This window comes from Carettochelys insculpta, chromosome 29 (genome assembly GCF_033958435.1).
Source record: "Carettochelys insculpta isolate YL-2023 chromosome 29, ASM3395843v1, whole genome shotgun sequence".
In the NCBI taxonomy this organism is placed as follows: domain Eukaryota; kingdom Metazoa; phylum Chordata; order Testudines; family Carettochelyidae; genus Carettochelys; species Carettochelys insculpta.
This window is the reverse complement of record NC_134165.1, coordinates 941,150-968,648: the sequence shown is the minus strand read 5'-3', so window position 1 is coordinate 968,648 and position 27,499 is coordinate 941,150. Positions and strand designations below refer to the sequence as shown.

The following is a 27,499-nucleotide window of genomic DNA, read 5'->3' as shown; positions in this document are numbered from 1 at the left end:
CTGCACCTCCTGCAATGGCGTCGCTGGGTAAGCTGGAGCCGCGCAATGCCGGCCAGCAGGTGTTCGGGGCTGTCCCTGGGGCAGGCGAGACCCCTCTGCACTGAGGAACAGAAGCGCCAAGAGGTCTCCGTGGGGAGGGGGCTGGAGTTCTGCCGTTGCTGTTGGAGAAGGGGCTGATGGTGAGCGGCGCAGCCCAGGGGAGCGTGTACGTAGCTGTCTGCTGGGTGAGATAAGGGACGTCTCAGGGCCCCCCCCCCCCCCGCCCTGGCTGGCTGCCCCAGCTTATGAGCAGAGCACCCTCACGCCCATGGCCAGCAGCCTGTGTGTGTCTGTGGCGGGTTCACAGCCGCACACAGAACAGTGGTTGCTCCACACACGGGCAGGAGCAACCATTGCTGGTTCCCTCTGGCTGCAGCAGAGCTCAGAACTGGGGCTGAGCCCCCAAAGGGGACAGAGACCCGGCTGCCCCCACTCAGTCTGTACCGGGGCAGAACCCCTCCTGCACCCGTAAATGGTGCTGAGCAGCAGCCCGTGTGGCCCTGCTGGGGGGGGTGGCTCCAGCCATCCCAGCTCCCCACGCGCAGGCGGGGCTCACAGGCGGTGGGCCACCAGCCTCTCCCGCAAGCAGCTTTGGACCTGGCTGGTTCTCACTACGTGCTGGTTCCTGGCCCAGCAGCAAGCAGGGCGCTGGGTTGCCGGGGGGGGGGGCGGGGGGGGGGCCGTGCAGCCCGTGTGTGCCATGGATGGGGGGGGGGGGTCAGTGGGAGGCCACAGTTCCAGGTGTGCTACTGAGCATGCTCAGTAAAAGTCAAGCTGCACATTGCGGTTGTGGGGGGGACCAATTCCAAACCCCTCCCCCCGCCCACCCCTTGTAACCTCTGTCCAGGCAGTACCAAGGCACTGGAAAACTCGAGTTTCCCAGCAGACATCTGGGCAATGGACTGAGAGGGGCCCTGTAGCTAATTCCTGCACGAGAGAGAGAAAACTGCAAATGCCGGCAGGTGGGCCAAAGGGCTCAGGTTGTGGCGCCGGAGGAGCAGGGTGGCGAGTGGGAAAAACTCTTTCCCCGGGAGCGTGGAGCAGCTCTGGGACGGGTTCCCGGGGGAGGAGGTGGAGTCTCTGTCCGGCTTGACAAAGTCCTGGCTGGGGCTGGGGCTGGGCCTGCTTTGGCCTGGGGGGGGCTGGACTTGATGGCCTGCTGTGATGTACATAAAGCTGTAAATCCTTGAGTTGCATCCTGCTCGGATTCCATGTGGGCAGACCATGGTGCTAGTACAGTATTATCTATTCGTTTCCTAGCCAGGCTCCATATTCCGCTAGCTTTTCCGCCTGCCGCCGCCGCCCAGGGAGGGGATGTTCTCAGGGAACGGCCCACGGGGACTCCCAGCGCTGCCCTGAGTGGCACCGGCGAATTCGGGGCCCAGCGTTTTTGTAAGAGGTGCTGGGGTGACGCTGCCCCGTGTGCATTTAGCGACCCGGAGGCCGTCGCCCTCACGTTGCCCAGTCACCCACTCCTGGCAGGCTGCTTTGGACCCAGATCTGTGGAGCGACTTTGTACCATCAGCCAGCCGTGCCCCCGCCCTACTCACTGGTGACCAAGTGGCCCAGCCCCGGGGCAGGCAGGCAGGCCCTGGGGCCCAGCATGCCTCAGGCCTGCTCTCGCCCCTGGCTTTGAAGTGGGCCATGGCTGACGATGGGCTAAGGCTCTCAATCACTTGCCTGCCCACCTTTGGCATCTCACCCACCTGCTGCCGCCCTCTGCGTAGCAGAAACTCCCTGACCCCAAGGCAAACGGGGCCGGTCGGAGCTGCTGCTGGAGCTAGGGCCTGTGCTGCAAGCAGCCGGCAAGTATGAACTTGAGGTCACACCTTGGAAGGGCGACAAGGCCTCCCCGGTGCCCCAGAACGGGCTGGGTCCCAAGTGTCACTGCGCGGAGCCGCTTCCCAGGCACTTATGGGCACAGGGCTGGCTGGTGTAGGTGTCCCTGCCTCCCACCGCCTCCGCCCTGCAGCGCTTCAGTGGCAGAGCAGCGTTCTCTCGCAGGGCTTCCTCGGCTGCGGCTTCTTCCCCGCCAGGGCTGTGTGCGTGTGCACCCGGGGGTGTGCATGGTGCATCTGCTCACGCATTGCCTGGGGCGTGTGCGCATGCACGTTAGGGTGTGTATGCACACGCATGCCTGTGCGCACGCCTGGGTGGGGTGTACCTGTCTGTGTGCACGGCTGATGGGAAGGGCTCCTTGCTAGTGTGGGAGGGCGTTTGCCGGCGAACGCCCCATGTGGCCTGTTGGCCCCTTCGTGGCAATGCCCTGGCCTGTGCCGTGCGGCCTGGTGGCTCTCACCTTGCTGCCCCCCCACCCCCGCGCACTTGCCTGCGATGCCCAGAGCCGTTCTCGGCAGCGAGACGTGGCCCAGGTCACCCAGGGAGCGATGCCAGAGACGGGAACTGGCCTAGTCCCACACCCAGGGCGAATGCCCCACCAGCCACCCTGCCCTTCCATAGATGAGCCTCTCTGGGTGGAGGCCCTTCGCCCACCCCTCCTCCCTCCAAGATGCGGCCACCTCTGGGCAGGAACATGGCTGCTCTCTGCCAGCAGCAGTGCTGTGGCTGAAGGGGCAGGGCAGAGCGCGAGAAGCTGCCCCTCCGGCCCCAGCTCGTCAGACTCCCAGGACAGGTGCCAACCCAGCCTGGGGCAGGGCTGCAGGGTGGATCAGCATGGGCTGCAGAAGGAGGAGGAGGTACCATGCACGAACGTCAGGCCCTGCAGCCCAGAGCTGCCCCCCTAGTGCAGGGCCCACAAGGGGGCTGGGACTTCCGCAGCCCCTGCCACATGGGTGCAGCTCCTCGTGCCACCACCAGGGGCGGCTGCTGGAACGTGCAAGGCAGCGGGGTGGGGGGTCAGGCTCCGTTCTTGGCTCTGGGGCAGACCTGGGGCCAGAGCCTGTGCCAGTCCATGCCTCAGTTTCCCCTCCCCTTTCTTTAGTTGGACTATGGGCCCTTTGAGCAGGGACTGTCCCACACTCTGTGTCTCTGTGGCACCCAGCACAATATGAGACGATCTCGGCTGGGGTCTGGGCGGCGCCTGGCCCGACGGGGCCCTGATCTCGGCCGGGGTCTGGGCGGCGCCTGGCCCGACGGGGCTCTGATCTCGGCCGGGGTCTGGGCGGCGCCTGGCCCGACGGGGCCCTGATCTCGGCTGGGGTCTGGGCAGCGCCTGGCCCGACGGGGCTCTGATCTCGGCCGCGGTCTGGGCAGCGCCTGGCCCCATGGGGCCCTGATGTCGGCTGGGGTCTGGGCAGTGCCTGGCCCGACGGGGCCCTGATCTCGGCTGGGGTCTGGGCAGTGCCTGGCCCGACGGGGCTCTGATCTCGGCTGGGGTCTGGGTGGCGCCTGGCCCGACGGGGCTCTGATCTCGGCCGGGGTCTGGGCGGCGCCTGGCCCGACGGGGCTCTGATCTCGGCCGGGGTCTGGGCGGCGCCTGGCCCGACGGGGCTCTGATCTCGGCCGGGGTCTGGGCGGCGCCTGGCCCGACGGGGCCCTGATCTCGGCTGGGGTCTGGGCAGCGCCTGGCCCGACGGGGCTCTGATCTCGGCCGGGGTCTGGGCGGCGCCTGGCCCGACGGGGCTCTGATCTCGGCCGGGGTCTGGGCGGCGCCTGGCCCGACGGGGCTCTGATCTCGGCCGGGGTCTGGGCGGCGCCTGGCCCGACGGGGCTCTGATCTCGGCCGCGGTCTGGGCGGCGCCTGGCCCGACGGGGCTCTGATCTCGGCTGGGGTCTGGGCGGCGCCTGGCCCGACGGGGCTCTGATCTCGGCCGGGGGCAGTGACAAGTGACAAGTCTTGCCTTAGCGTGAGCGCCCTGGGGCTGGTTATATACAACCTCTGCAGCGCTCCCCACTTCGCACCTCACTGCCGATCCCACTCAGGTCAGGGGCAGCTACGGGCTCTGTCTGGGGCTCGGCTGAGTAGACCCGGTACAAAAGTGTGGGGGAGGCTATAGCCCCTCCCCCCACCTCCCTGCATGCTGCCCCTGCTCTCCTGGCCAACTGTGGGCTCCTGAGCCCTGCAGGGCAAGTGCCTTGTCCACACCTGCCCGGGAAGCACACGGAGAGCTGGTGGGTCTCTCGGAAGAGATGTGCTTCCTTTATTTGCCCTGACCACAGCTTTGCAGATGCTCTTTGAGCCCTGGATAAAGCCGGCTGAACAATGTCTCCGGTCAGGGACGCTGCCCCTGTCACAGGCCTGAGTCCCAGTGTAGCAGCCGCCAGGCGCCCAGTTACTGGTATAACTGGCTGTGAGGGGGCTGGGCCCACGCTGAGTTGCTGCCCCAGCTGAGTGAGCTTGGGAGGGAAGTTCCTCCAGGTCAGCGCGGTACAGAGCCGGGGGCGGGGTCCCACCTTCCTCTGCAGCAGGGGCTTGGCTCCTCCCAGCACACGGCTCTGGCGGATCAGTTCCCTTCAGGGCTCAGCGCTGGTCCCTTCTGGTCTCTGCCCCTGGCCTGAACAGCCCGAACAGCTGTGCTCAGCATGGGGACTGGCGAAAGGCCACAGCCGGCAGGAGGCAGGAGATGGGCTGGCCACCGTCGGGCTGCGCCAAGACACCACCTGGCCCCAGAACACACTCTGAAAACACCACCAGCCGGGGGGGGATCCCAGGTGTGACGGGGTTCAGGGGTCCCCAGGCACTGTGCCCCGTCCGCAGGCAGGAGTGACTCTCACTCAGCAGGTAGAACAGGAAGTTTATTAGGCGACAGAGGCCCGGCTCACCACAGAGGTGTCAGTACAGCCGGCAGAGACAGTCATTCCAACCCGTCCTGGGGAGAGGAGCCCGAGGGGTGCCCCTCTGGGGTGTAGCTTCCCCGCTCGCCCAGCTGGCTGTCTTCCAGCTCCCTCTCCCCCTACCCTCTAACTGCTCCCATTCAAACCCAGCTCAGCTCCTCCCTGCTCTGTGTTCAGGTCAGAGGTGTTACCTGCCAGCCTAGGTTATAGCCCCAGGGGTCATCCCCAATGCTCTGCCTGTCACACACACATCCAGTCTGACTCTCACACATGCACCCCCCTCCAACTCCGTCACATCAGGCCAGCAGCTCCCCAGCCCCTTGGCAACAACACAAACTGTGGGTGGGGGAAGAGCCCCAGAGGAGATTTACCAGCGTTTGCCTGCAACATACGAATGGTTCCCTGCACCCCCCAGCCAGGCTCCCATCCCGCACTCACTGGGGGCTTTCGCTGCCCCCATTATTAATCTCCCTCCCCCAGTCCTGGGGAACGCAGACCGGGCTCAGCCGCTGCAGGAGAGGGAGTCCTGCTCGACCCGAGTCTGCTCCCTGCCCGCTGCCGAAGCCGGGTTGCAGGGTCCTGCGATCCACGTAACGGGCCCCTCTCAGCTGCCCAGACCCGACGATCCCAACAACTGTCTCGTTAGCGTCAAAGAGTTTTCACAGGGACCCGCCCCCCACCGGGCCCCTCTGTGGAGCTCCCCGGCAGGGCAGCTTGTGCGCAGCTCAGAGGTGCCAGCCCCACGGCTCAGAGAAGTGGTTAGCAGTGGCTGTTACAGCCGGTCTCCCTGCACCACCGTTCTGACCGTAGTGTTACCGGCACTTCCTGCTGCTCTCCCGGCCGCCTGCTTCCTCCGCGGGTCCATGGCAGCTGCAGCCACACGTCCCCCAAGCCAAGGAGGTGGGCTGTCCTGTCTGTCTGTCCTGGCTGTTCTGGGGGCACCGGCCCCCTCCCGCGATCCTGCTGAGCAGCAGGGGTGTGCAAAGGAGGGTCCCGCACTGCCTGGCATGCCATGGGAGGGGGGGAGCCGCAGGTAGGAGCCCCAGGGTGCCGGGTCCCAGCAGTCCAGGCCTAGACGCTCTGCTCCGCACCAGCTGTGCTCTCCGCAGCCCCATTCAGGCTCCTGAGCTCCGACGGCTTGTGCTGCTCAGCTGCTTTGCCTGTCTCCTTGGGTTTGAGCCAGTAGGAACCGACCTTGTAGGTGCGGCAGTACCAAACATAGACCAGGTAGCCTACACCAGCTGCAAGGACGAGAACGCCCACAACCACCAGCACCCACTTCAACCACCACCAGGTGGGATCTGTCAAAGAAGGAGGCAGGAGATTGAGGCACATGAAGAGGTGGGACAGCCTAGTGTGTAGGGCTGTGCACAGTGGCCGTGAGGAGGAGAACACCCGGGCTGTATTCCCCTCAACCCCTGGACTTGGGCAAGTCGCTCTCCTGCTCAGTGCCTCAGTTTCCCCTTCCACTCTGTCTGTTTACATGGTGAGCTCCCTGGGGCAGACTCACCCTTTGCTTGTGTGTGTGTGGATCGCCCAGTACGACAGGGCCCTGATCTCTGCCGGGGTCTGGGCAGCACCTAGCACTACAAGGCCCTGATGCGGGCTGGGGTCTGGGCAGTGCCTGGCCCAATGGCGCCCTGATCTCCGCTGGCATTCCATGGTGTCACACACAATTAATATGAACAGAGAGGGAGCTGTATGTGAGAGGAACTGGGACAGAAAAGAACCAGCAACCCCTCAGGCTGTGGAACTCGGCCCCAGCCCTGCTCGCTCTGGGGCAGGACTGACACTAGAAGCACAGCTGACCCTGGCGGGGCTGTGTCCCGGCCACGCTGCAGAGGGAATGGCTGGCTGGGAGCCCTGGGCCAGGCGGTCTGGCCTGCAGCACACCCAGTGCAGAATGGCAGCCTGGTGTCCCCTATGGCTTTCATGGGCCCCTGGGTTCCTAAATCCCATTGAACAGCAGGTCCATTCCTTTGTGTGCCTTAATCTCTTAGTGCTTATGCAAACCTCGCCCCCAGGCCTCCCCAAAGGCCGCTTACCGTCCACATGGACCATCACTTCCCGGCTGACGGTGCCGTACTCGTTCGAGGCCGTGCAATTGTAGGTCCCAGCATCCTCCGAGCTGACCAGCCGCTGCTCCGCGCCTTGGAAGACAACCCCAGGCTTCACGCACTCCACCGTCGGCGTGGGGCTCCCCTGCGCCTCGCAGAAGATTTGCTTGGTCCCCTTCACCCAGATCCTGCTCCGGGGGCAGCCGGAGTCGTCCATCCTGGGCCGGTCTGCAGACGGGAGAGGGCAGCTGGTTACTCAGCCCAGCACCGTGTGGCCCCAGCCCTTGCCAGCTCCCAGGGCTGCTGCAAACTACGGCAGCTTTGCCCTGCCCCCCCAGCCTCCTCATGGGGCTGCCCTAGTGCCCAGCCAGGGCCAGGCAGGCCCTGTGTGCCAGGGAGCAGCCTTGGCCTTGGGAGCTATGGGTTTTAAATCCTGCCACTGCCATGGCCTCCTTGCGCAAGCCTGGGCCTGAGCCCAGTCAGCAGAAACCCACGAGAAGGCCTCAAGTCCCCACCCGTGAAATGGAGCTGCAGATCCTTCCTGTGGCAGCCTCCTCTCTATTGCTTGGAACTGGGTGTGTGCAGTGTGTGGTGCCACGGGGCCCTGATCTCGGCTGGGGTGTGGGCGGCGCCCTGCCCGACGGGGCCCTGATCTCGGCCGGGGTGTGGGCGGCGCCCTGCCCGACGGGGCCCTGATCTCGGCTGGGGTGTGGGCGGCGCCTGGCCAACGGGGCCCTGATCTCAGCCGGGGCGTGGGCGGCGCCTGGCCAACGGGGCCCTGATCTCAGCCGGGGCGTGGGCGGCGCCCGGCCCGACGGGGCCCTGATCTCGGCCGGGGTCTGGGCAGCGCCGGCCCAACAGGCCCCTGGCCTTGGCTGGAGCTCCCCTAATGCCAAGGACAGGTGGGAGACGGGGCATTCGTGTGGTGGGCGCTGTGCAGGAGCGGCCACCCCCGTTCACAGGCAGCAGGGGAGCCGAGGTGGCAGTGGAGTATGTCTGGAGAGAGCTGGTGTGGGCACCGTGTGCTGGGAGGGGGCAGATGGGCCGGGGGAGCAGAAAGCTGGGAGCTCTGTGACCCCTTCTGCTGTCCCCCAGGCCCTGGCCAGTAGCCGTCCCGTGTGCTCTGCCGTGATGCGCTCCAGCCAGGCCAGGCCCCAGAGCGGGGAGGTGCAGGGTGGGGAGGGGAGGAGAAGAAGAGGGAGACCCCATCGCCCTGAAGAGAAGCAGCACCTGTGCCCACACCAGGCCTGGCCCCTCAGCGACGCTCTTGTGGGGAAATCCGCACTGGGGGGGTAGGACGATCCACCCGATAGGGCCCATCCCTCGGACGGGCGGGTCCCAGTCTAGGCTCAGACCCTGCCTTGGGCGCTTGGCCCCACACCAGCGCCTTGGCAGTGGGAGTACTTGGCCCCTCTCTGGGTCGGACCTGGGAGCTGGGTGGCCTCCCATTCCCGAGCTGGGACTCCACCGGAGGGAGGAGTCAGCCCCGTGGCTGGGTGCCTGTGCCTCTAGCTGTGTCTGGTGCCCGGACCGCGTGAGGACTCACAGTAAACCCGGAGCTCGGCCACAGCGGAGCTGTTCCGGATGAGGGGCCAGTGCGGAGTCAGGTCCAGGGCCGTGAAGCAGGTGACCTGCTGCCCGTGGTCCCATCGCTGGGGGGTTATCTCGTGGGTCACTGTGACGTTGTCGGGTCCGGCCCCAGTGCGGTTGTGGAAGGTCTCCGTGTGCAGGGTCCGGTTCCCCTGGCGCAGGCTCACGGTGAGGTGTCTGACGGGCGCCACACCCCAAACCCGGCACGTCAGGGTGTGGGTCTGGCCCAGCACCAATGCAGGGAGCGGCTCCAGCACCACCTGCTCCGGCGCCCCTGGAGGGACAGACGCAGGCAGGCTGAGGGCAGGGACCCAGCCCAGGGACAGACCCTCCCCAGGGACCAGGGCTCTGCTCCCCGCCCCGGCCAGCTGGAGGCCATGCAGACCCCTGGGGGAGCCACAGGCAGAGTCCCAGGAGCCCTTCATGCCAGCAGCCGTCCGTCCTGCCTCCTCCACAGTCTGCCTTTTGTGTGGTCTCACCCTGACCACAGCCAGGTCTGGAGGCCTCCTGGCCCCTGTTGCTGAGGCTGCATGTCCCTGGGTCCCAGTGGGAGGAAGAGCCCCAGGCTGCCCCCGCCCCAGCTGCAGCCCACCTACCAGCTTGTCCATCCCTCCTGCAGCTGCATCCACCTCCGCCCTGGGCAGACCCTGCGCCCCACGCCCAGCCGGGGCACTCCCTGATGCTGCACCCAGCTGGGCTGCCTTTCAACCTGCCCTGGGCTCCGCCCTGCAGGCTGCTTTGCCCTCCCTCCTCCAGACTGGAGCGGTGCTGGGAGCTGCCCTCCTCTGCGACCCAGCCGCTTCCATCAGGGCTGGCCATGCTACGGGGCCACAGCCCAGCAACAGCTTCTGTCTAGGTCAGCCCTGCACTGTGGATCTGGACACAGGCCCCTGGGGGAAAGGCCCAACCCCATTCCCTGCTCCCCTCCTGCCCCTGGGCCCAGCAGCCAGTCCCCTGCCCAGGGGCCGGGTGGGAGTCAGCACCTCCTTGAGGGGAGAGGCCCACTTCCACACCTGCCCAGCCAGACTGTACCACTCAGGGCCAGGTCACCACTCAGCCCCCAGTTCCCCACTTCCACACCTGCCCAGCCAGCCTGCGCCGCTCGGGGCCAGGTCACCGCTCGGCCCCCAGTTCCCCACTTCCACACCTGCCCAGCCAGCCTGCGCCGCTCGGGGCCAGGTCACCGCTCGGCCCCCAGTTCCCCACTTCCACACCTGCCCAGCCAGCCTGCGCCGCTCGGGGCCAGGTCACCGCTCGGCCCCCAGTTCCCCACTTCCACACCTGCCCAGCCAGCCTGTGTCACTCGGGGCCAGGTCACCACTTGGCCCCCAGCTCACCACTTCCACACCTGCCCAGCCAGCTTGTACCACTCAGGGCCAGGTCACCGCGCAGCCCCCAGTTCCCCACTTCCACACCTGCCCAGCCAGCCTGCGTTGCTCGGGGCCAGGTCACCGCTCGGCCCCCAGTTCCTGTCAAGGTGGTGTCCATCCCTCAAGCACTTCCCTGCCCCCAGAATGGCCCCATGGGGCAAAACCCGCCCCAGCCCCGCTGCAGCTGGGAGCCAGCGGCACTTACGGTACGCGGAGATGGTTCCTTTCACCAGCTTGTGAGTAGTGTTGCAGTTGACGTAGCACTGAGAGTTCGACTCCCACTCGGAGATATTGACGATGTGCATGGCTATCCACCCGGGGCCGGTCCGACTCAGCTCTTTTGTGAGGGGGATCTCCAGCCCTATCGGGGCATCACGGTCCTGGCACGTGGTGCTGCAGTTTATCCAGACGGACCCTCCGTACTCCACCACGGCAGTTCTCGGCGAAATGCGCACCTCAAACGAGCCCTGCGCGGCCCCTGGAATGGCCAAACCCGCCCGTCACGCTGCGCCTCCGGGGCTCAATGGAAGCCAGCCAGCAGAACGCCAAAGCCACCCGCTGCCGGGCCAGCCGGACACCCCGTCCCGACCGCGCCAGCACTGCCCCGGGGACACGCTGCCTGCGCCCACTTACCCGGCAGCACCCCGAGAAGCAGCAGCAGTGCCAGGGAGTGCAGGGGTGAGTGCTTCTGGAGCCCCTGTGGCCCCATGGCTGCGGAGGGAGGGCAGAGACAGGGCTCGGCTTTCCCGGGGGCCTGGCCCAGGCGCACTGGCCTCAGTGGGAGTCCTGGCGAGTGAGTGAGCGGCTGTAAGTGGAAATGCAGAGCTGGAGCAGAGCTGCCCCCCAGGGCCTGTCTGCAAGAGAGCGCAGCCCCCCCCACCCCCGTGAGATTGCCAGGGGAAACCTGCCTGAAGGGGCAGTTCCTTCTGACCCCGCCTAGCTGGAGACCAGCCCAGCACCCTGCCTGCTCTAACCAGCAGTCTCCACTCCCGCCCCAGCCAGGGCAAGGACCCAGGCATCCTGGTGCTCAGCCCTGCCCCCATTCCTGTCCCAGAGGTAGGAAGAGGGCCAGGGAGTGGTGAGCTGGCTCCCAGCCCTGCAATGCTGGAACCGCTAGGCCTCGCTGCCTTCCAGAGCCAGGGAGAGAACCCAGACAGCCTGCCCCTTAGCTCTCCCCTGCTAACCACTGCCCTCCCGGAGCCAGGGGAGACCTCCCAGCCCCTGCTCTAACCCCCAGCCCCCACTGCCCTCCCGGAGCCAGGGGAGACCTCCCAGCCCCTGCTCTAACCCCCAGCCCCCACTGCCCTCCCGGAGCTGGGGGAGACCTCCCAGCCCCCTGCTCTAACCCCCAGCCCCCACTGCCCTCCCAGAGCCAGGGGAGACCTCCCAGCCCCTGCTCTAACCCCCAGCCCCCACTGCCCTCCCGGAGCCAGGGGGAGACCTCCCAGCCCCTGCTCTAACCCCCAGCCCCCACTGCCCTCCCGGAGCCAGGGGAGACCTCCCAGCCCCCTGCTCTAACCCCCAGCCCCCACTGCCCTCCCGGAGCCAGGGGAGACCTCCCAGCCCCCTGCTCTAACCCCCAGCCCCCACTGCCCTCCCGGAGCCAGGGGAGACCTCCCAGCCCCCTGCTCTAACCCCCAGCCCCCACTGCCCTCCCGGAGCCAGGGGGAGACCTCCCAGCCCCCTGCTCTAACCCCCAGCCCCCACTGCCCTCCCAGAGCCAGGGGAGACCTCCCAGCCCCCTGCTCTAACCCCCAGCCCCCACTGCCCTCCCAGAGCCAGGGGGAGACCTCCCAGCCCCTGCTCTAACCCCCAGCCCCCACTGCCCTCCCGGAGCCAGGGGAGACCTCCCAGCCCCCTGCTCTAACCCCCAGCCCCCACTGCCCTCCCGGAGCCAGGGGAGACCTCCCAGCCCCTGCTCTAACCCCCAGCCCCCACTGCCCTCCCAGAGCCGGGGGAGACCTCCCAGCCCCTGCTCTAACCCCCAGCCCCCACTGCCCTCCCAGAGCCAGGGGGAGACCTCCCAGCCCCTGCTCTAACCCCCAGCCCCCACTGCCCTCCCAGAGCCGGGGGAGACCTCCCAGCCCCTGCTCTAACCCCCAGCCCCCACTGCCCTCCCAGAGCCGGGGGAGACCTCCCAGCCCCCTGCTCTAACCCCCAGCCCCCACTGCCCTCCCAGAGCCAGGGGAGACCTCCCAGCCCCCTGCTCTAACCCCCAGCCCCCACTGCCCTCCCGGAGCCAGGGGGAGACCTCCCAGCCCCCTGCTCTAACCCCCAGCCCCCACTGCCCTCCCAGAGCCAGGGGAGACCTCCCAGCCCCCTGCTCTAACCCCCAGCCCCCACTGCCCTCCCAGAGCCAGGGGGAGACCTCCCAGCCCCTGCTCTAACCCCCAGCCCCCACTGCCCTCCCAGAGCCGGGGGAGACCTCCCAGCCCCTGCTCTAACCCCCAGCCCCCACTGCCCTCCCAGAGCCGGGGGAGACCTCCCAGCCCCCTGCTCTAACCCCCAGCCCCCACTGCCCTCCCGGAGCCAGGGGGACAACCCAGCAGCTGCACCTCCTGCAATGGCGTCGCTGGGTAAGCTGGAGCTGCGCAATGCCGGCCAGCAGGTGTTCGGGGCTGTCCCTGGGGCAGGCGAGACCCCTCTGCACTGAGGAACAGAAGCGCCAAGAGGTCTCCGTGGGGAGGGGGCTGGAGTTCTGCCGTTGCTGTTGGAGAAGGGGCTGATGGTGAGCGGCGCAGCCCAGGGGAGCGTGTACGTAGCTGTCTGCTGGGTGAGATAAGGGACGTCTCAGGCCCCCCCCCCCCCCCCCCGCCCTGGCTGGCTGCCCCAGCTTATGAGCAGAGCACCCTCACGCCCATGGCCAGCAGCCTGTGTGTGTCTGTGGCGGGTTCACAGCCGCACACAGAACAGTGGTTGCTCCACACACGGGCAGGAGCAACCATTGCTGGTTCCCTCTGGCTGCAGCAGAGCTCAGAACTGGGGCTGAGCCCCCAAAGGGGACAGAGACCCGGCTGCCCCCACTCAGTCTGTACCGGGGCAGAACCCCTCCTGCACCCGTAAATGGTGCTGAGCAGCAGCCCGTGTGGCCCTGCTGGGGGGGGTGGCTCCAGCCATCCCAGCTCCCCACGCGCAGGCGGGGCTCACAGGCGGTGGGCCACCAGCCTCTCCCGCAAGCAGCTTTGGACCTGGCTGGTTCTCACTACGTGCTGGTTCCTGGCCCAGCAGCAAGCAGGGCGCTGGGTTGCCGGGGGGGGGGGGCGGGGGGGGGGCCGTGCAGCCCGTGTGTGCCATGGATGGGGGGGGGGGGTCAGTGGGAGGCCACAGTTCCAGGTGTGCTACTGAGCATGCTCAGTAAAAGTCAAGCTGCACATTGCGGTTGTGGGGGGGACCAATTCCAAACCCCTCCCCCCGCCCACCCCTTGTAACCTCTGTCCAGGCAGTACCAAGGCACTGGAAAACTCGAGTTTCCCAGCAGACATCTGGGCAATGGACTGAGAGGGGCCCTGTAGCTAATTCCTGCACGAGAGAGAGAAAACTGCAAATGCCGGCAGGTGGGCCAAAGGGCTCAGGTTGTGGCGCCGGAGGAGCAGGGTGGCGAGTGGGAAAAACTCTTTCCCCGGGAGGGTGGAGCAGCTCTGGGACGGGTTCCCGGGGGAGGAGGTGGAGTCTCTGTCCGGCTTGACAAAGTCCTGGCTGGGGCTGGGGCTGGGCCTGCTTTGGCCTGGGGGGGGCTGGACTTGATGGCCTGCTGTGATGTACATAAAGCTGTAAATCCTTGAGTTGCATCCTGCTCGGATTCCATGTGGGCAGACCATGGTGCTAGTACAGTATTATCTATTCGTTTCCTAGCCAGGCTCCATATTCCGCTAGCTTTTCCGCCTGCCGCCGCCGCCCAGGGAGGGGATGTTCTCAGGGAACGGCCCACGGGGACTCCCAGCGCTGCCCTGAGTGGCACCGGCGAATTCGGGGCCCAGCGTTTTTGTAAGAGGTGCTGGGGTGACGCTGCCCCGTGTGCATTTAGCGACCCGGAGGCCGTCGCCCTCACGTTGCCCAGTCACCCACTCCTGGCAGGCTGCTTTGGACCCAGATCTGTGGAGCGACTTTGTACCATCAGCCAGCCGTGCCCCCGCCCTACTCACTGGTGACCAAGTGGCCCAGCCCCGGGGCAGGCAGGCAGGCCCTGGGGCCCAGCATGCCTCAGGCCTGCTCTCGCCCCTGGCTTTGAAGTGGGCCATGGCTGACGATGGGCTAAGGCTCTCAATCACTTGCCTGCCCACCTTTGGCATCTCACCCACCTGCTGCCGCCCTCTGCGTAGCAGAAACTCCCTGACCCCAAGGCAAACGGGGCCGGTCGGAGCTGCTGCTGGAGCTAGGGCCTGTGCTGCAAGCAGCCGGCAAGTATGAACTTGAGGTCACACCTTGGAAGGGCGACAAGGCCTCCCCGGTGCCCCAGAACGGGCTGGGTCCCAAGTGTCACTGCGCGGAGCCGCTTCCCAGGCACTTATGGGCACAGGGCTGGCTGGTGTAGGTGTCCCTGCCTCCCACCGCCTCCGCCCTGCAGCGCTTCAGTGGCAGAGCAGCGTTCTCTCGCAGGGCTTCCTCGGCTGCGGCTTCTTCCCCGCCAGGGCTGTGTGCGTGTGCACCCGGGGGTGTGCATGGTGCATCTGCTCACGCATTGCCTGGGGCGTGTGCGCATGCACGTTAGGGTGTGTATGCACACGCATGCCTGTGCGCACGCCTGGGTGGGGTGTACCTGTCTGTGTGCACGGCTGATGGGAAGGGCTCCTTGCTAGTGTGGGAGGGCGTTTGCCGGCGAACGCCCCATGTGGCCTGTTGGCCCCTTCGTGGCAATGCCCTGGCCTGTGCCGTGCGGCCTGGTGGCTCTCACCTTGCTGCCCCCCCACCCCCGCGCACTTGCCTGCGATGCCCAGAGCCGTTCTCGGCAGCGAGACGTGGCCCAGGTCACCCAGGGAGCGATGCCAGAGACGGGAACTGGCCTAGTCCCACACCCAGGGCGAATGCCCCACCAGCCACCCTGCCCTTCCATAGATGAGCCTCTCTGGGTGGAGGCCCTTCGCCCACCCCTCCTCCCTCCAAGATGCGGCCACCTCTGGGCAGGAACATGGCTGCTCTCTGCCAGCAGCAGTGCTGTGGCTGAAGGGGCAGGGCAGAGCGCGAGAAGCTGCCCCTCCGGCCCCAGCTCGTCAGACTCCCAGGACAGGTGCCAACCCAGCCTGGGGCAGGGCTGCAGGGTGGATCAGCATGGGCTGCAGAAGGAGGAGGAGGTACCATGCACGAACGTCAGGCCCTGCAGCCCAGAGCTGCCCCCCTAGTGCAGGGCCCACAAGGGGGCTGGGACTTCCGCAGCCCCTGCCACATGGGTGCAGCTCCTCGTGCCACCACCAGGGGCGGCTGCTGGAACGTGCAAGGCAGCGGGGTGGGGGGTCAGGCTCCGTTCTTGGCTCTGGGGCAGACCTGGGGCCAGAGCCTGTGCCAGTCCGTGCCTCAGTTTCCCCTCCCCTTTCTTTAGTTGGACTATGGGCCCTTTGAGCAGGGACTGTCCCACACTCTGTGTCTCTGTGGCACCCAGCACAATATGAGACGATCTCGGCTGGGGTCTGGGCGGCGCCTGGCCCGACGGGGCCCTGATCTCGGCCGGGGTCTGGGCGGCGCCTGGCCCGACGGGGCTCTGATCTCGGCCGGGGTCTGGGCGGCGCCTGGCCCGACGGGGCCCTGATCTCGGCTGGGGTCTGGGCAGCGCCTGGCCCGACGGGGCTCTGATCTCGGCCGCGGTCTGGGCAGCGCCTGGCCCCATGGGGCCCTGATCTCGGCTGGGGTCTGGGCAGTGCCTGGCCCGACGGGGCTCTGATCTCGGCCGGGGTCTGGGCGGCGCCTGGCCCGACGGGGCTCTGATCTCGGCCGGGGTCTGGGCGGCGCCTGGCCCGACGGGGCTCTGATCTCGGCCGGGGTCTGGGCGGCGCCTGGCCCGACGGGGCTCTGATCTCGGCCGGGGTCTGGGCGGCGCCTGGCCCGACGGGGCCCTGATCTCGGCTGGGGTCTGGGCAGCGCCTGGCCCGACGGGGCTCTGATCTCGGCCGGGGTCTGGGCGGCGCCTGGCCCGACGGGGCTCTGATCTCGGCCGGGGTCTGGGCGGCGCCTGGCCCGACGGGGCTCTGATCTCGGCCGGGGTCTGGGCGGCGCCTGGCCCGACGGGGCTCTGATCTCGGCCGGGGTCTGGGCGGCGCCTGGCCCGACGGGGCTCTGATCTCGGCCGGGGTCTGGGCGGCGCCTGGCCCGACGGGGCTCTGATCTCGGCCGGGGTCTGGGCGGCGCCTGGCCCGACGGGGCTCTGATCTCGGCCGGGGTCTGGGCGGCGCCTGGCCCGACGGGGCTCTGATCTCGGCCGGGGTCTGGGCGGCGCCTGGCCCGACGGGGCTCTGATCTCGGCCGCGGTCTGGGCGGCGCCTGGCCCGACGGGGCTCTGATCTCGGCTGGGGTCTGGGCGGCGCCTGGCCCGACGGGGCTCTGATCTCGGCCGGGGGCAGTGACAAGTGACAAGTCTTGCCTTAGCGTTAGCGCCCTGGGGCTGGTTATATACAACCTCTGCAGCGCTCCCCACTTCGCACCTCACTGCCGATCCCACTCAGGTCAGGGGCAGCTACGGGCTCTGTCTGGGGCTCGGCTGAGTAGACCCGGTACAAAAGTGTGGGGGAGGCTATAGCCCCTCCCCCCACCTCCCTGCATGCTGCCCCTGCTCTCCTGGCCAACTGTGGGCTCCTGAGCCCTGCAGGGCAAGTGCCTTGTCCACACCTGCCCGGGAAGCACACGGAGAGCTGGTGGGTCTCTCGGAAGAGATGTGCTTCCTTTATTTGCCCTGACCACAGCTTTGCAGATGCTCTTTGAGCCCTGGATAAAGCCGGCTGAACAATGTCTCCGGTCAGGGACGCTGCCCCTGTCACAGGCCTGAGTCCCAGTGTAGCAGCCGCCAGGCGCCCAGTTACTGGTATAACTGGCTGTGAGGGGGCTGGGCCCACGCTGAGTTGCTGCCCCAGCTGAGTGAGCTTGGGAGGGAAGTTCCTCCAGGTCAGCGCGGTACAGAGCCGGGGGCGGGGTCCCACCTTCCTCTGCAGCAGGGGCTTGGCTCCTCCCAGCACACGGCTCTGGCGGATCAGTTCCCTTCAGGGCTCAGCGCTGGTCCCTTCTGGTCTCTGCCCCTGGCCTGAACAGCCCGAACAGCTGTGCTCAGCATGGGGACTGGCGAAAGGCCACAGCCGGCAGGAGGCAGGAGATGGGCTGGCCACCGTCGGGCTGCGCCAAGACACCACCTGGCCCCAGAACACACTCTGAAAACACCACCAGCCGGGGGGGGATCCCAGGTGTGACGGGGTTCAGGGGTCCCCAGGCACTGTGCCCCGTCCGCAGGCAGGAGTGACTCTCACTCAGCAGGTAGAACAGGAAGTTTATTAGGCGACAGAGGCCCGGCTCACCACAGAGGTGTCAGTACAGCCGGCAGAGACAGTCATTCCAACCCGTCCTGGGGAGAGGAGCCCGAGGGGTGCCCCTCTGGGGTGTAGCTTCCCCGCTCGCCCAGCTGGCTGTCTTCCAGCTCCCTCTCCCCCTACCCTCTAACTGCTCCCATTCAAACCCAGCTCAGCTCCTCCCTGCTCTGTGTTCAGGTCAGAGGTGTTACCTGCCAGCCTAGGTTATAGCCCCAGGGGTCATCCCCAATGCTCTGCCTGTCACACACACATCCAGTCTGACTCTCACACATGCACCCCCCTCCAACTCCGTCACATCAGGCCAGCAGCTCCCCAGCCCCTTGGCAACAACACAAACTGTGGGTGGGGGAAGAGCCCCAGAGGAGATTTACCAGCGTTTGCCTGCAACATACGAATGGTTCCCTGCACCCCCCAGCCAGGCTCCCATCCCGCACTCACTGGGGGCTTTCGCTGCCCCCATTATTAATCTCCCTCCCCCAGTCCTGGGGAACGCAGACCGGGCTCAGCCGCTGCAGGAGAGGGAGTCCTGCTCGACCCGAGTCTGCTCCCTGCCCGCTGCCGAAGCCGGGTTGCAGGGTCCTGCGATCCACGTAACGGGCCCCTCTCAGCTGCCCAGACCCGACGATCCCAACAACTGTCTCGTTAGCGTCAAAGAGTTTTCACAGGGACCCGCCCCCCACCGGGCCCCTCTGTGGAGCTCCCCGGCAGGGCAGCTTGTGCGCAGCTCAGAGGTGCCAGCCCCACGGCTCAGAGAAGTGGTTAGCAGTGGCTGTTACAGCCGGTCTCCCTGCACCACCGTTCTGACCGTAGTGTTACCGGCACTTCCTGCTGCTCTCCCGGCCGCCTGCTTCCTCCGCGGGTCCATGGCAGCTGCAGCCACACGTCCCCCAAGCCAAGGAGGTGGGCTGTCCTGTCTGTCTGTCCTGGCTGTTCTGGGGGCACCGGCCCCCTCCCGCGATCCTGCTGAGCAGCAGGGGTGTGCAAAGGAGGGTCCCGCACTGCCTGGCATGCCATGGGAGGGGGGGAGCCGCAGGTAGGAGCCCCAGGGTGCCGGGTCCCAGCAGTCCAGGCCTAGACGCTCTGCTCCGCACCAGCTGTGCTCTCCGCAGCCCCATTCAGGCTCCTGAGCTCCGACGGCTTGTGCTGCTCAGCTGCTTTGCCTGTCTCCTTGGGTTTGAGCCAGTAGGAACCGACCTTGTAGGTGCGGCAGTACCAAACATAGACCAGGTAGCCTACACCAGCTGCAAGGACGAGAACGCCCACAACCACCAGCACCCACTTCAACCACCACCAGGTGGGATCTGTCAAAGAAGGAGGCAGGAGATTGAGGCACATGAAGAGGTGGGACAGCCTAGTGTGTAGGGCTGTGCACAGTGGCCGTGAGGGGGAGAACACCCGGGCTGTATTCCCCTCAACCCCTGGACTTGGGCAAGTCGCTCTCCTGCTCAGTGCCTCAGTTTCCCCTTCCACTCTGTCTGTTTACATGGTGAGCTCCCTGGGGCAGACTCACCCTTTGCTTGTGTGTGTGTGGATCGCCCAGTACGACAGGGCCCTGATCTCTGCCGGGGTCTGGGCAGCACCTAGCACTACAAGGCCCTGATGCGGGCTGGGGTCTGGGCAGTGCCTGGCCCAATGGCGCCCTGATCTCCGCTGGCATTCCATGGTGTCACACACAATTAATATGAACAGAGAGGGAGCTGTATGTGAGAGGAACTGGGACAGAAAAGAACCAGCAACCCCTCAGGCTGTGGAACTCGGCCCCAGCCCTGCTCGCTCTGGGGCAGGACTGACACTAGAAGCACAGCTGACCCTGGCGGGGCTGTGTCCCGGCCACGCTGCAGAGGGAATGGCTGGCTGGGAGCCCTGGGCCAGGCGGTCTGGCCTGCAGCACACCCAGTGCAGAATGGCAGCCTGGTGTCCCCTATGGCTTTCATGGGCCCCTGGGTTCCTAAATCCCATTGAACAGCAGGTCCATTCCTTTGTGTGCCTTAATCTCTTAGTGCTTATGCAAACCTCGCCCCCAGGCCTCCCCAAAGGCCGCTTACCGTCCACATGGACCATCACTTCCCGGCTGACGGTGCCGTACTCGTTCGAGGCCGTGCAATTGTAGGTCCCAGCATCCTCCGAGCTGACCAGCCGCTGCTCCGCGCCTTGGAAGACAACCCCAGGCTTCACGCACTCCACCGTCGGCGTGGGGCTCCCCTGCGCCTCGCAGAAGATTTGCTTGGTCCCCTTCACCCAGATCCTGCTCCGGGGGCAGCCGGAGTCGTCCATCCTGGGCCGGTCTGCAGACGGGAGAGGGCAGCTGGTTACTCAGCCCAGCACCGTGTGGCCCCAGCCCTTGCCAGCTCCCAGGGCTGCTGCAAACTACGGCAGCTTTGCCCTGCCCCCCCAGCCTCCTCATGGGGCTGCCCTAGTGCCCAGCCAGGGCCAGGCAGGCCCTGTGTGCCAGGGAGCAGCCTTGGCCTTGGGAGCTATGGGTTTTAAATCCTGCCACTGCCATGGCCTCCTTGCGCAAGCCTGGGCCTGAGCCCAGTCAGCAGAAACCCACGAGAAGGCCTCAAGTCCCCACCCGTGAAATGGAGCTGCAGATCCTTCCTGTGGCAGCCTCCTCTCTATTGCTTGGAACTGGGTGTGTGCAGTGTGTGGTGCCACGGGGCCCTGATCTCGGCTGGGGTGTGGGCGGCGCCCTGCCCGACGGGGCCCTGATCTCGGCCGGGGTGTGGGCGGCGCCCTGCCCGACGGGGCCCTGATCTCGGCTGGGGTGTGGGCGGCGCCTGGCCAACGGGGCCCTGATCTCAGCCGGGGCGTGGGCGGCGCCTGGCCAACGGGGCCCTGATCTCAGCCGGGGCGTGGGCGGCGCCCGGCCCGACGGGGCCCTGATCTCGGCCGGGGTCTGGGCAGCGCCGGCCCAACAGGCCCCTGGCCTTGGCTGGAGCTCCCCTAATGCCAAGGACAGGTGGGAGACGGGGCATTCGTGTGGTGGGCGCTGTGCAGGAGCGGCCACCCCCGTTCACAGGCAGCAGGGGAGCCGAGGTGGCAGTGGAGTATGTCTGGAGAGAGCTGGTGTGGGCACCGTGTGCTGGGAGGGGGCAGATGGGCCGGGGGAGCAGAAAGCTGGGAGCTCTGTGACCCCTTCTGCTGTCCCCCAGGCCCTGGCCAGTAGCCGTCCCGTGTGCTCTGCCGTGATGCGCTCCAGCCAGGCCAGGCCCCAGAGCGGGGAGGTGCAGGGTGGGGAGGGGAGGAGAAGAAGAGGGAGACCCCATCGCCCTGAAGAGAAGCAGCACCTGTGCCCACACCAGGCCTGGCCCCTCAGCGACGCTCTTGTGGGGAAATCCGCACTGGGGGGGTAGGACGATCCACCCGATAGGGCCCATCCCTCGGACGGGCGGGTCCCAGTCTAGGCTCAGACCCTGCCTTGGGCGCTTGGCCCCACACCAGCGCCTTGGCAGTGGGAGTACTTGGCCCCTCTCTGGGTCGGACCTGGGAGCTGGGTGGCCTCCCATTCCCGAGCTGGGACTCCACCGGAGGGAGGAGTCAGCCCCGTGGCTGGGTGCCTGTGCCTCTAGCTGTGTCTGGTGCCCGGACCGCGTGAGGACTCACAGTAAACCCGGAGCTCGGCCACAGCGGAGCTGTTCCGGATGAGGGGCCAGTGCGGAGTCAGGTCCAGGGCCGTGAAGCAGGTGACCTGCTGCCCGTGGTCCCATCGCTGGGGGGTTATCTCGTGGGTCACTGTGACGTTGTCGGGTCCGGCCCCAGTGCGGTTGTGGAAGGTCTCCGTGTGCAGGGTCCGGTTCCCCTGGCGCAGGCTCACGGTGAGGTGTCTGACGGGCGCCACACCCCAAACCCGGCACGTCAGGGTGTGGGTCTGGCCCAGCACCAATGCAGGGAGCGGCTCCAGCACCACCTGCTCCGGCGCCCCTGGAGGGACAGACGCAGGCAGGCTGAGGGCAGGGACCCAGCCCAGGGACAGACCCTCCCCAGGGACCAGGGCTCTGCTCCCCGCCCCGGCCAGCTGGAGGCCATGCAGACCCCTGGGGGAGCCACAGGCAGAGTCCCAGGAGCCCTTCATGCCAGCAGCCGTCCGTCCTGCCTCCTCCACAGTCTGCCTTTTGTGTGGTCTCACCCTGACCACAGCCAGGTCTGGAGGCCTCCTGGCCCCTGTTGCTGAGGCTGCATGTCCCTGGGTCCCAGTGGGAGGAAGAGCCCCAGGCTGCCCCCGCCCCAGCTGCAGCCCACCTACCAGCTTGTCCATCCCTCCTGCAGCTGCATCCACCTCCGCCCTGGGCAGACCCTGCGCCCCACGCCCAGCCGGGGCACTCCCTGATGCTGCACCCAGCTGGGCTGCCTTTCAACCTGCCCTGGGCTCCGCCCTGCAGGCTGCTTTGCCCTCCCTCCTCCAGACTGGAGCGGTGCTGGGAGCTGCCCTCCTCTGCGACCCAGCCGCTTCCATCAGGGCTGGCCATGCTACGGGGCCACAGCCCAGCAACAGCTTCTGTCTAGGTCAGCCCTGCACTGTGGATCTGGACACAGGCCCCTGGGGGAAAGGCCCAACCCCATTCCCTGCTCCCCTCCTGCCCCTGGGCCCAGCAGCCAGTCCCCTGCCCAGGGGCCGGGTGGGAGTCAGCACCTCCTTGAGGGGAGAGGCCCACTTCCACACCTGCCCAGCCAGACTGTACCACTCAGGGCCAGGTCACCACTCAGCCCCCAGTTCCCCACTTCCACACCTGCCCAGCCAGCCTGCGCCGCTCGGGGCCAGGTCACCGCTCGGCCCCCAGTTCCCCACTTCCACACCTGCCCAGCCAGCCTGCGCCGCTCGGGGCCAGGTCACCGCTCGGCCCCCAGTTCCCCACTTCCACACCTGCCCAGCCAGCCTGCGCCGCTCGGGGCCAGGTCACCGCTCGGCCCCCAGTTCCCCACTTCCACACCTGCCCAGCCAGCCTGTGTCACTCGGGGCCAGGTCACCACTTGGCCCCCAGCTCACCACTTCCACACCTGCCCAGCCAGCTTGTACCACTCAGGGCCAGGTCACCGCGCAGCCCCCAGTTCCCCACTTCCACACCTGCCCAGCCAGCCTGCGTTGCTCGGGGCCAGGTCACCGCTCGGCCCCCAGTTCCTGTCAAGGTGGTGTCCATCCCTCAAGCACTTCCCTGCCCCCAGAATGGCCCCATGGGGCAAAACCCGCCCCAGCCCCGCTGCAGCTGGGAGCCAGCGGCACTTACGGTACGCGGAGATGGTTCCTTTCACCAGCTTGTGAGTAGTGTTGCAGTTGACGTAGCACTGAGAGTTCGACTCCCACTCGGAGATATTGACGATGTGCATGGCTATCCACCCGGGGCCGGTCCGACTCAGCTCTTTTGTGAGGGGGATCTCCAGCCCTATCGGGGCATCACGGTCCTGGCACGTGGTGCTGCAGTTTATCCAGACGGACCCTCCGTACTCCACCACGGCAGTTCTCGGCGAAATGCGCACCTCAAACGAGCCCTGCGCGGCCCCTGGAATGGCCAAACCCGCCCGTCACGCTGCGCCTCCGGGGCTCAATGGAAGCCAGCCAGCAGAACGCCAAAGCCACCCGCTGCCGGGCCAGCCGGACACCCCGTCCCGACCGCGCCAGCACTGCCCCGGGGACACGCTGCCTGCGCCCACTTACCCGGCAGCACCCCGAGAAGCAGCAGCAGTGCCAGGGAGTGCAGGGGTGAGTGCTTCTGGAGCCCCTGTGGCCCCATGGCTGCGGAGGGAGGGCAGAGACAGGGCTCGGCTTTCCCGGGGGCCTGGCCCAGGCGCACTGGCCTCAGTGGGAGTCCTGGCGAGTGAGTGAGCGGCTGTAAGTGGAAATGCAGAGCTGGAGCAGAGCTGCCCCCCAGGGCCTGTCTGCAAGAGAGCGCAGCCCCCCCCACCCCCGTGAGATTGCCAGGGGAAACCTGCCTGAAGGGGCAGTTCCTTCTGACCCCGCCTAGCTGGAGACCAGCCCAGCACCCTGCCTGCTCTAACCAGCAGTCTCCACTCCCGCCCCAGCCAGGGCAAGGACCCAGGCATCCTGGTGCTCAGCCCTGCCCCCATTCCTGTCCCAGAGGTAGGAAGAGGGCCAGGGAGTGGTGAGCTGGCTCCCAGCCCTGCAATGCTGGAACCGCTAGGCCTCGCTGCCTTCCAGAGCCAGGGAGAGAACCCAGACAGCCTGCCCCTTAGCTCTCCCCTGCTAACCACTGCCCTCCCGGAGCCAGGGGAGACCTCCCAGCCCCTGCTCTAACCCCCAGCCCCCACTGCCCTCCCGGAGCCAGGGGAGACCTCCCAGCCCCTGCTCTAACCCCCAGCCCCCACTGCCCTCCCGGAGCTGGGGGAGACCTCCCAGCCCCCTGCTCTAACCCCCAGCCCCCACTGCCCTCCCAGAGCCAGGGGAGACCTCCCAGCCCCTGCTCTAACCCCCAGCCCCCACTGCCCTCCCGGAGCCAGGGGGAGACCTCCCAGCCCCTGCTCTAACCCCCAGCCCCCACTGCCCTCCCGGAGCCAGGGGAGACCTCCCAGCCCCCTGCTCTAACCCCCAGCCCCCACTGCCCTCCCGGAGCCAGGGGAGACCTCCCAGCCCCCTGCTCTAACCCCCAGCCCCCACTGCCCTCCCGGAGCCAGGGGAGACCTCCCAGCCCCCTGCTCTAACCCCCAGCCCCCACTGCCCTCCCGGAGCCAGGGGGAGACCTCCCAGCCCCCTGCTCTAACCCCCAGCCCCCACTGCCCTCCCAGAGCCAGGGGAGACCTCCCAGCCCCCTGCTCTAACCCCCAGCCCCCACTGCCCTCCCAGAGCCAGGGGGAGACCTCCCAGCCCCTGCTCTAACCCCCAGCCCCCACTGCCCTCCCGGAGCCAGGGGAGACCTCCCAGCCCCCTGCTCTAACCCCCAGCCCCCACTGCCCTCCCGGAGCCAGGGGAGACCTCCCAGCCCCTGCTCTAACCCCCAGCCCCCACTGCCCTCCCAGAGCCGGGGGAGACCTCCCAGCCCCTGCTCTAACCCCCAGCCCCCACTGCCCTCCCAGAGCCAGGGGGAGACCTCCCAGCCCCTGCTCTAACCCCCAGCCCCCACTGCCCTCCCAGAGCCGGGGGAGACCTCCCAGCCCCTGCTCTAACCCCCAGCCCCCACTGCCCTCCCAGAGCCGGGGGAGACCTCCCAGCCCCCTGCTCTAACCCCCAGCCCCCACTGCCCTCCCAGAGCCAGGGGAGACCTCCCAGCCCCCTGCTCTAACCCCCAGCCCCCACTGCCCTCCCGGAGCCAGGGGGAGACCTCCCAGCCCCCTGCTCTAACCCCCAGCCCCCACTGCCCTCCCAGAGCCAGGGGAGACCTCCCAGCCCCCTGCTCTAACCCCCAGCCCCCACTGCCCTCCCAGAGCCAGGGGGAGACCTCCCAGCCCCTGCTCTAACCCCCAGCCCCCACTGCCCTCCCAGAGCCGGGGGAGACCTCCCAGCCCCTGCTCTAACCCCCAGCCCCCACTGCCCTCCCAGAGCCGGGGGAGACCTCCCAGCCCCCTGCTCTAACCCCCAGCCCCCACTGCCCTCCCGGAGCCAGGGGGACAACCCAGCAGCTGCACCTCCTGCAATGGCGTCGCTGGGTAAGCTGGAGCTGCGCAATGCCGGCCAGCAGGTGTTCGGGGCTGTCCCTGGGGCAGGCGAGACCCCTCTGCACTGAGGAACAGAAGCGCCAAGAGGTCTCCGTGGGGAGGGGGCTGGAGTTCTGCCGTTGCTGTTGGAGAAGGGGCTGATGGTGAGCGGCGCAGCCCAGGGGAGCGTGTACGTAGCTGTCTGCTGGGTGAGATAAGGGACGTCTCAGGCCCCCCCCCCCCCCCCCCGCCCTGGCTGGCTGCCCCAGCTTATGAGCAGAGCACCCTCACGCCCATGGCCAGCAGCCTGTGTGTGTCTGTGGCGGGTTCACAGCCGCACACAGAACAGTGGTTGCTCCACACACGGGCAGGAGCAACCATTGCTGGTTCCCTCTGGCTGCAGCAGAGCTCAGAACTGGGGCTGAGCCCCCAAAGGGGACAGAGACCCGGCTGCCCCCACTCAGTCTGTACCGGGGCAGAACCCCTCCTGCACCCGTAAATGGTGCTGAGCAGCAGCCCGTGTGGCCCTGCTGGGGGGGGTGGCTCCAGCCATCCCAGCTCCCCACGCGCAGGCGGGGCTCACAGGCGGTGGGCCACCAGCCTCTCCCGCAAGCAGCTTTGGACCTGGCTGGTTCTCACTACGTGCTGGTTCCTGGCCCAGCAGCAAGCAGGGCGCTGGGTTGCCGGGGGGGGGGGGCGGGGGGGGGGCCGTGCAGCCCGTGTGTGCCATGGATGGGGGGGGGGGGTCAGTGGGAGGCCACAGTTCCAGGTGTGCTACTGAGCATGCTCAGTAAAAGTCAAGCTGCACATTGCGGTTGTGGGGGGGACCAATTCCAAACCCCTCCCCCCGCCCACCCCTTGTAACCTCTGTCCAGGCAGTACCAAGGCACTGGAAAACTCGAGTTTCCCAGCAGACATCTGGGCAATGGACTGAGAGGGGCCCTGTAGCTAATTCCTGCACGAGAGAGAGAAAACTGCAAATGCCGGCAGGTGGGCCAAAGGGCTCAGGTTGTGGCGCCGGAGGAGCAGGGTGGCGAGTGGGAAAAACTCTTTCCCCGGGAGGGTGGAGCAGCTCTGGGACGGGTTCCCGGGGGAGGAGGTGGAGTCTCTGTCCGGCTTGACAAAGTCCTGGCTGGGGCTGGGGCTGGGCCTGCTTTGGCCTGGGGGGGGCTGGACTTGATGGCCTGCTGTGATGTACATAAAGCTGTAAATCCTTGAGTTGCATCCTGCTCGGATTCCATGTGGGCAGACCATGGTGCTAGTACAGTATTATCTATTCGTTTCCTAGCCAGGCTCCATATTCCGCTAGCTTTTCCGCCTGCCGCCGCCGCCCAGGGAGGGGATGTTCTCAGGGAACGGCCCACGGGGACTCCCAGCGCTGCCCTGAGTGGCACCGGCGAATTCGGGGCCCAGCGTTTTTGTAAGAGGTGCTGGGGTGACGCTGCCCCGTGTGCATTTAGCGACCCGGAGGCCGTCGCCCTCACGTTGCCCAGTCACCCACTCCTGGCAGGCTGCTTTGGACCCAGATCTGTGGAGCGACTTTGTACCATCAGCCAGCCGTGCCCCCGCCCTACTCACTGGTGACCAAGTGGCCCAGCCCCGGGGCAGGCAGGCAGGCCCTGGGGCCCAGCATGCCTCAGGCCTGCTCTCGCCCCTGGCTTTGAAGTGGGCCATGGCTGACGATGGGCTAAGGCTCTCAATCACTTGCCTGCCCACCTTTGGCATCTCACCCACCTGCTGCCGCCCTCTGCGTAGCAGAAACTCCCTGACCCCAAGGCAAACGGGGCCGGTCGGAGCTGCTGCTGGAGCTAGGGCCTGTGCTGCAAGCAGCCGGCAAGTATGAACTTGAGGTCACACCTTGGAAGGGCGACAAGGCCTCCCCGGTGCCCCAGAACGGGCTGGGTCCCAAGTGTCACTGCGCGGAGCCGCTTCCCAGGCACTTATGGGCACAGGGCTGGCTGGTGTAGGTGTCCCTGCCTCCCACCGCCTCCGCCCTGCAGCGCTTCAGTGGCAGAGCAGCGTTCTCTCGCAGGGCTTCCTCGGCTGCGGCTTCTTCCCCGCCAGGGCTGTGTGCGTGTGCACCCGGGGGTGTGCATGGTGCATCTGCTCACGCATTGCCTGGGGCGTGTGCGCATGCACGTTAGGGTGTGTATGCACACGCATGCCTGTGCGCACGCCTGGGTGGGGTGTACCTGTCTGTGTGCACGGCTGATGGGAAGGGCTCCTTGCTAGTGTGGGAGGGCGTTTGCCGGCGAACGCCCCATGTGGCCTGTTGGCCCCTTCGTGGCAATGCCCTGGCCTGTGCCGTGCGGCCTGGTGGCTCTCACCTTGCTGCCCCCCCACCCCCGCGCACTTGCCTGCGATGCCCAGAGCCGTTCTCGGCAGCGAGACGTGGCCCAGGTCACCCAGGGAGCGATGCCAGAGACGGGAACTGGCCTAGTCCCACACCCAGGGCGAATGCCCCACCAGCCACCCTGCCCTTCCATAGATGAGCCTCTCTGGGTGGAGGCCCTTCGCCCACCCCTCCTCCCTCCAAGATGCGGCCACCTCTGGGCAGGAACATGGCTGCTCTCTGCCAGCAGCAGTGCTGTGGCTGAAGGGGCAGGGCAGAGCGCGAGAAGCTGCC

General features: G+C 67.3%; 2 protein-coding genes across 3 annotated transcripts in view; both read right to left on the bottom strand.

The window, feature by feature from the left end:
* LOC142003422 (uncharacterized) overlaps positions 1–25,051 on the bottom strand; it is a 36,453-nt gene extending 11,402 nt beyond the window's left edge. Inside the window, exons 1-8 of the mRNA XM_074980381.1 lie at positions 24,865–25,051; positions 22,943–23,114; positions 22,515–22,787; positions 20,896–21,213; positions 19,338–19,577; positions 18,384–18,593; positions 652–687; positions 7–158 (exon numbers count right to left, since the gene is read on the bottom strand). Coding sequence (XP_074836482.1) covers positions 7–158; positions 652–687; positions 18,384–18,593; positions 19,338–19,577; positions 20,896–21,213; positions 22,515–22,787; positions 22,943–23,018 — 1,305 coding nt within the window. The 5' untranslated portion in view covers positions 23,019–23,114; positions 24,865–25,051. The remainder of the gene's footprint in view (positions 1–6; positions 159–651; positions 688–18,383; positions 18,594–19,337; positions 19,578–20,895; positions 21,214–22,514; positions 22,788–22,942; positions 23,115–24,864) is intronic.
* LOC142003121 (intercellular adhesion molecule 4-like) lies at positions 4,718–12,530 on the bottom strand. Of its 2 annotated transcripts, none has more exons than XM_074979810.1 (6): positions 12,346–12,530; positions 10,424–10,595; positions 9,996–10,268; positions 8,377–8,694; positions 6,819–7,058; positions 4,718–6,074 (listed from the first exon to the last, which is right to left on the bottom strand). In XM_074979810.1, exons 2-6 carry the CDS (start codon positions 10,497–10,499, stop codon positions 5,845–5,847), a joined length of 1,137 nt encoding a protein of 378 aa, XP_074835911.1. In that variant the 5' UTR covers positions 10,500–10,595; positions 12,346–12,530; the 3' UTR covers positions 4,718–5,844. The 2 variants fall into 2 exon arrangements, with proteins under 2 accessions (XP_074835911.1, XP_074835912.1); XM_074979811.1 differs by having other exon boundaries at positions 10,424–10,576.
* Positions 25,052–27,499: the final 2,448 nt, after the last annotated feature.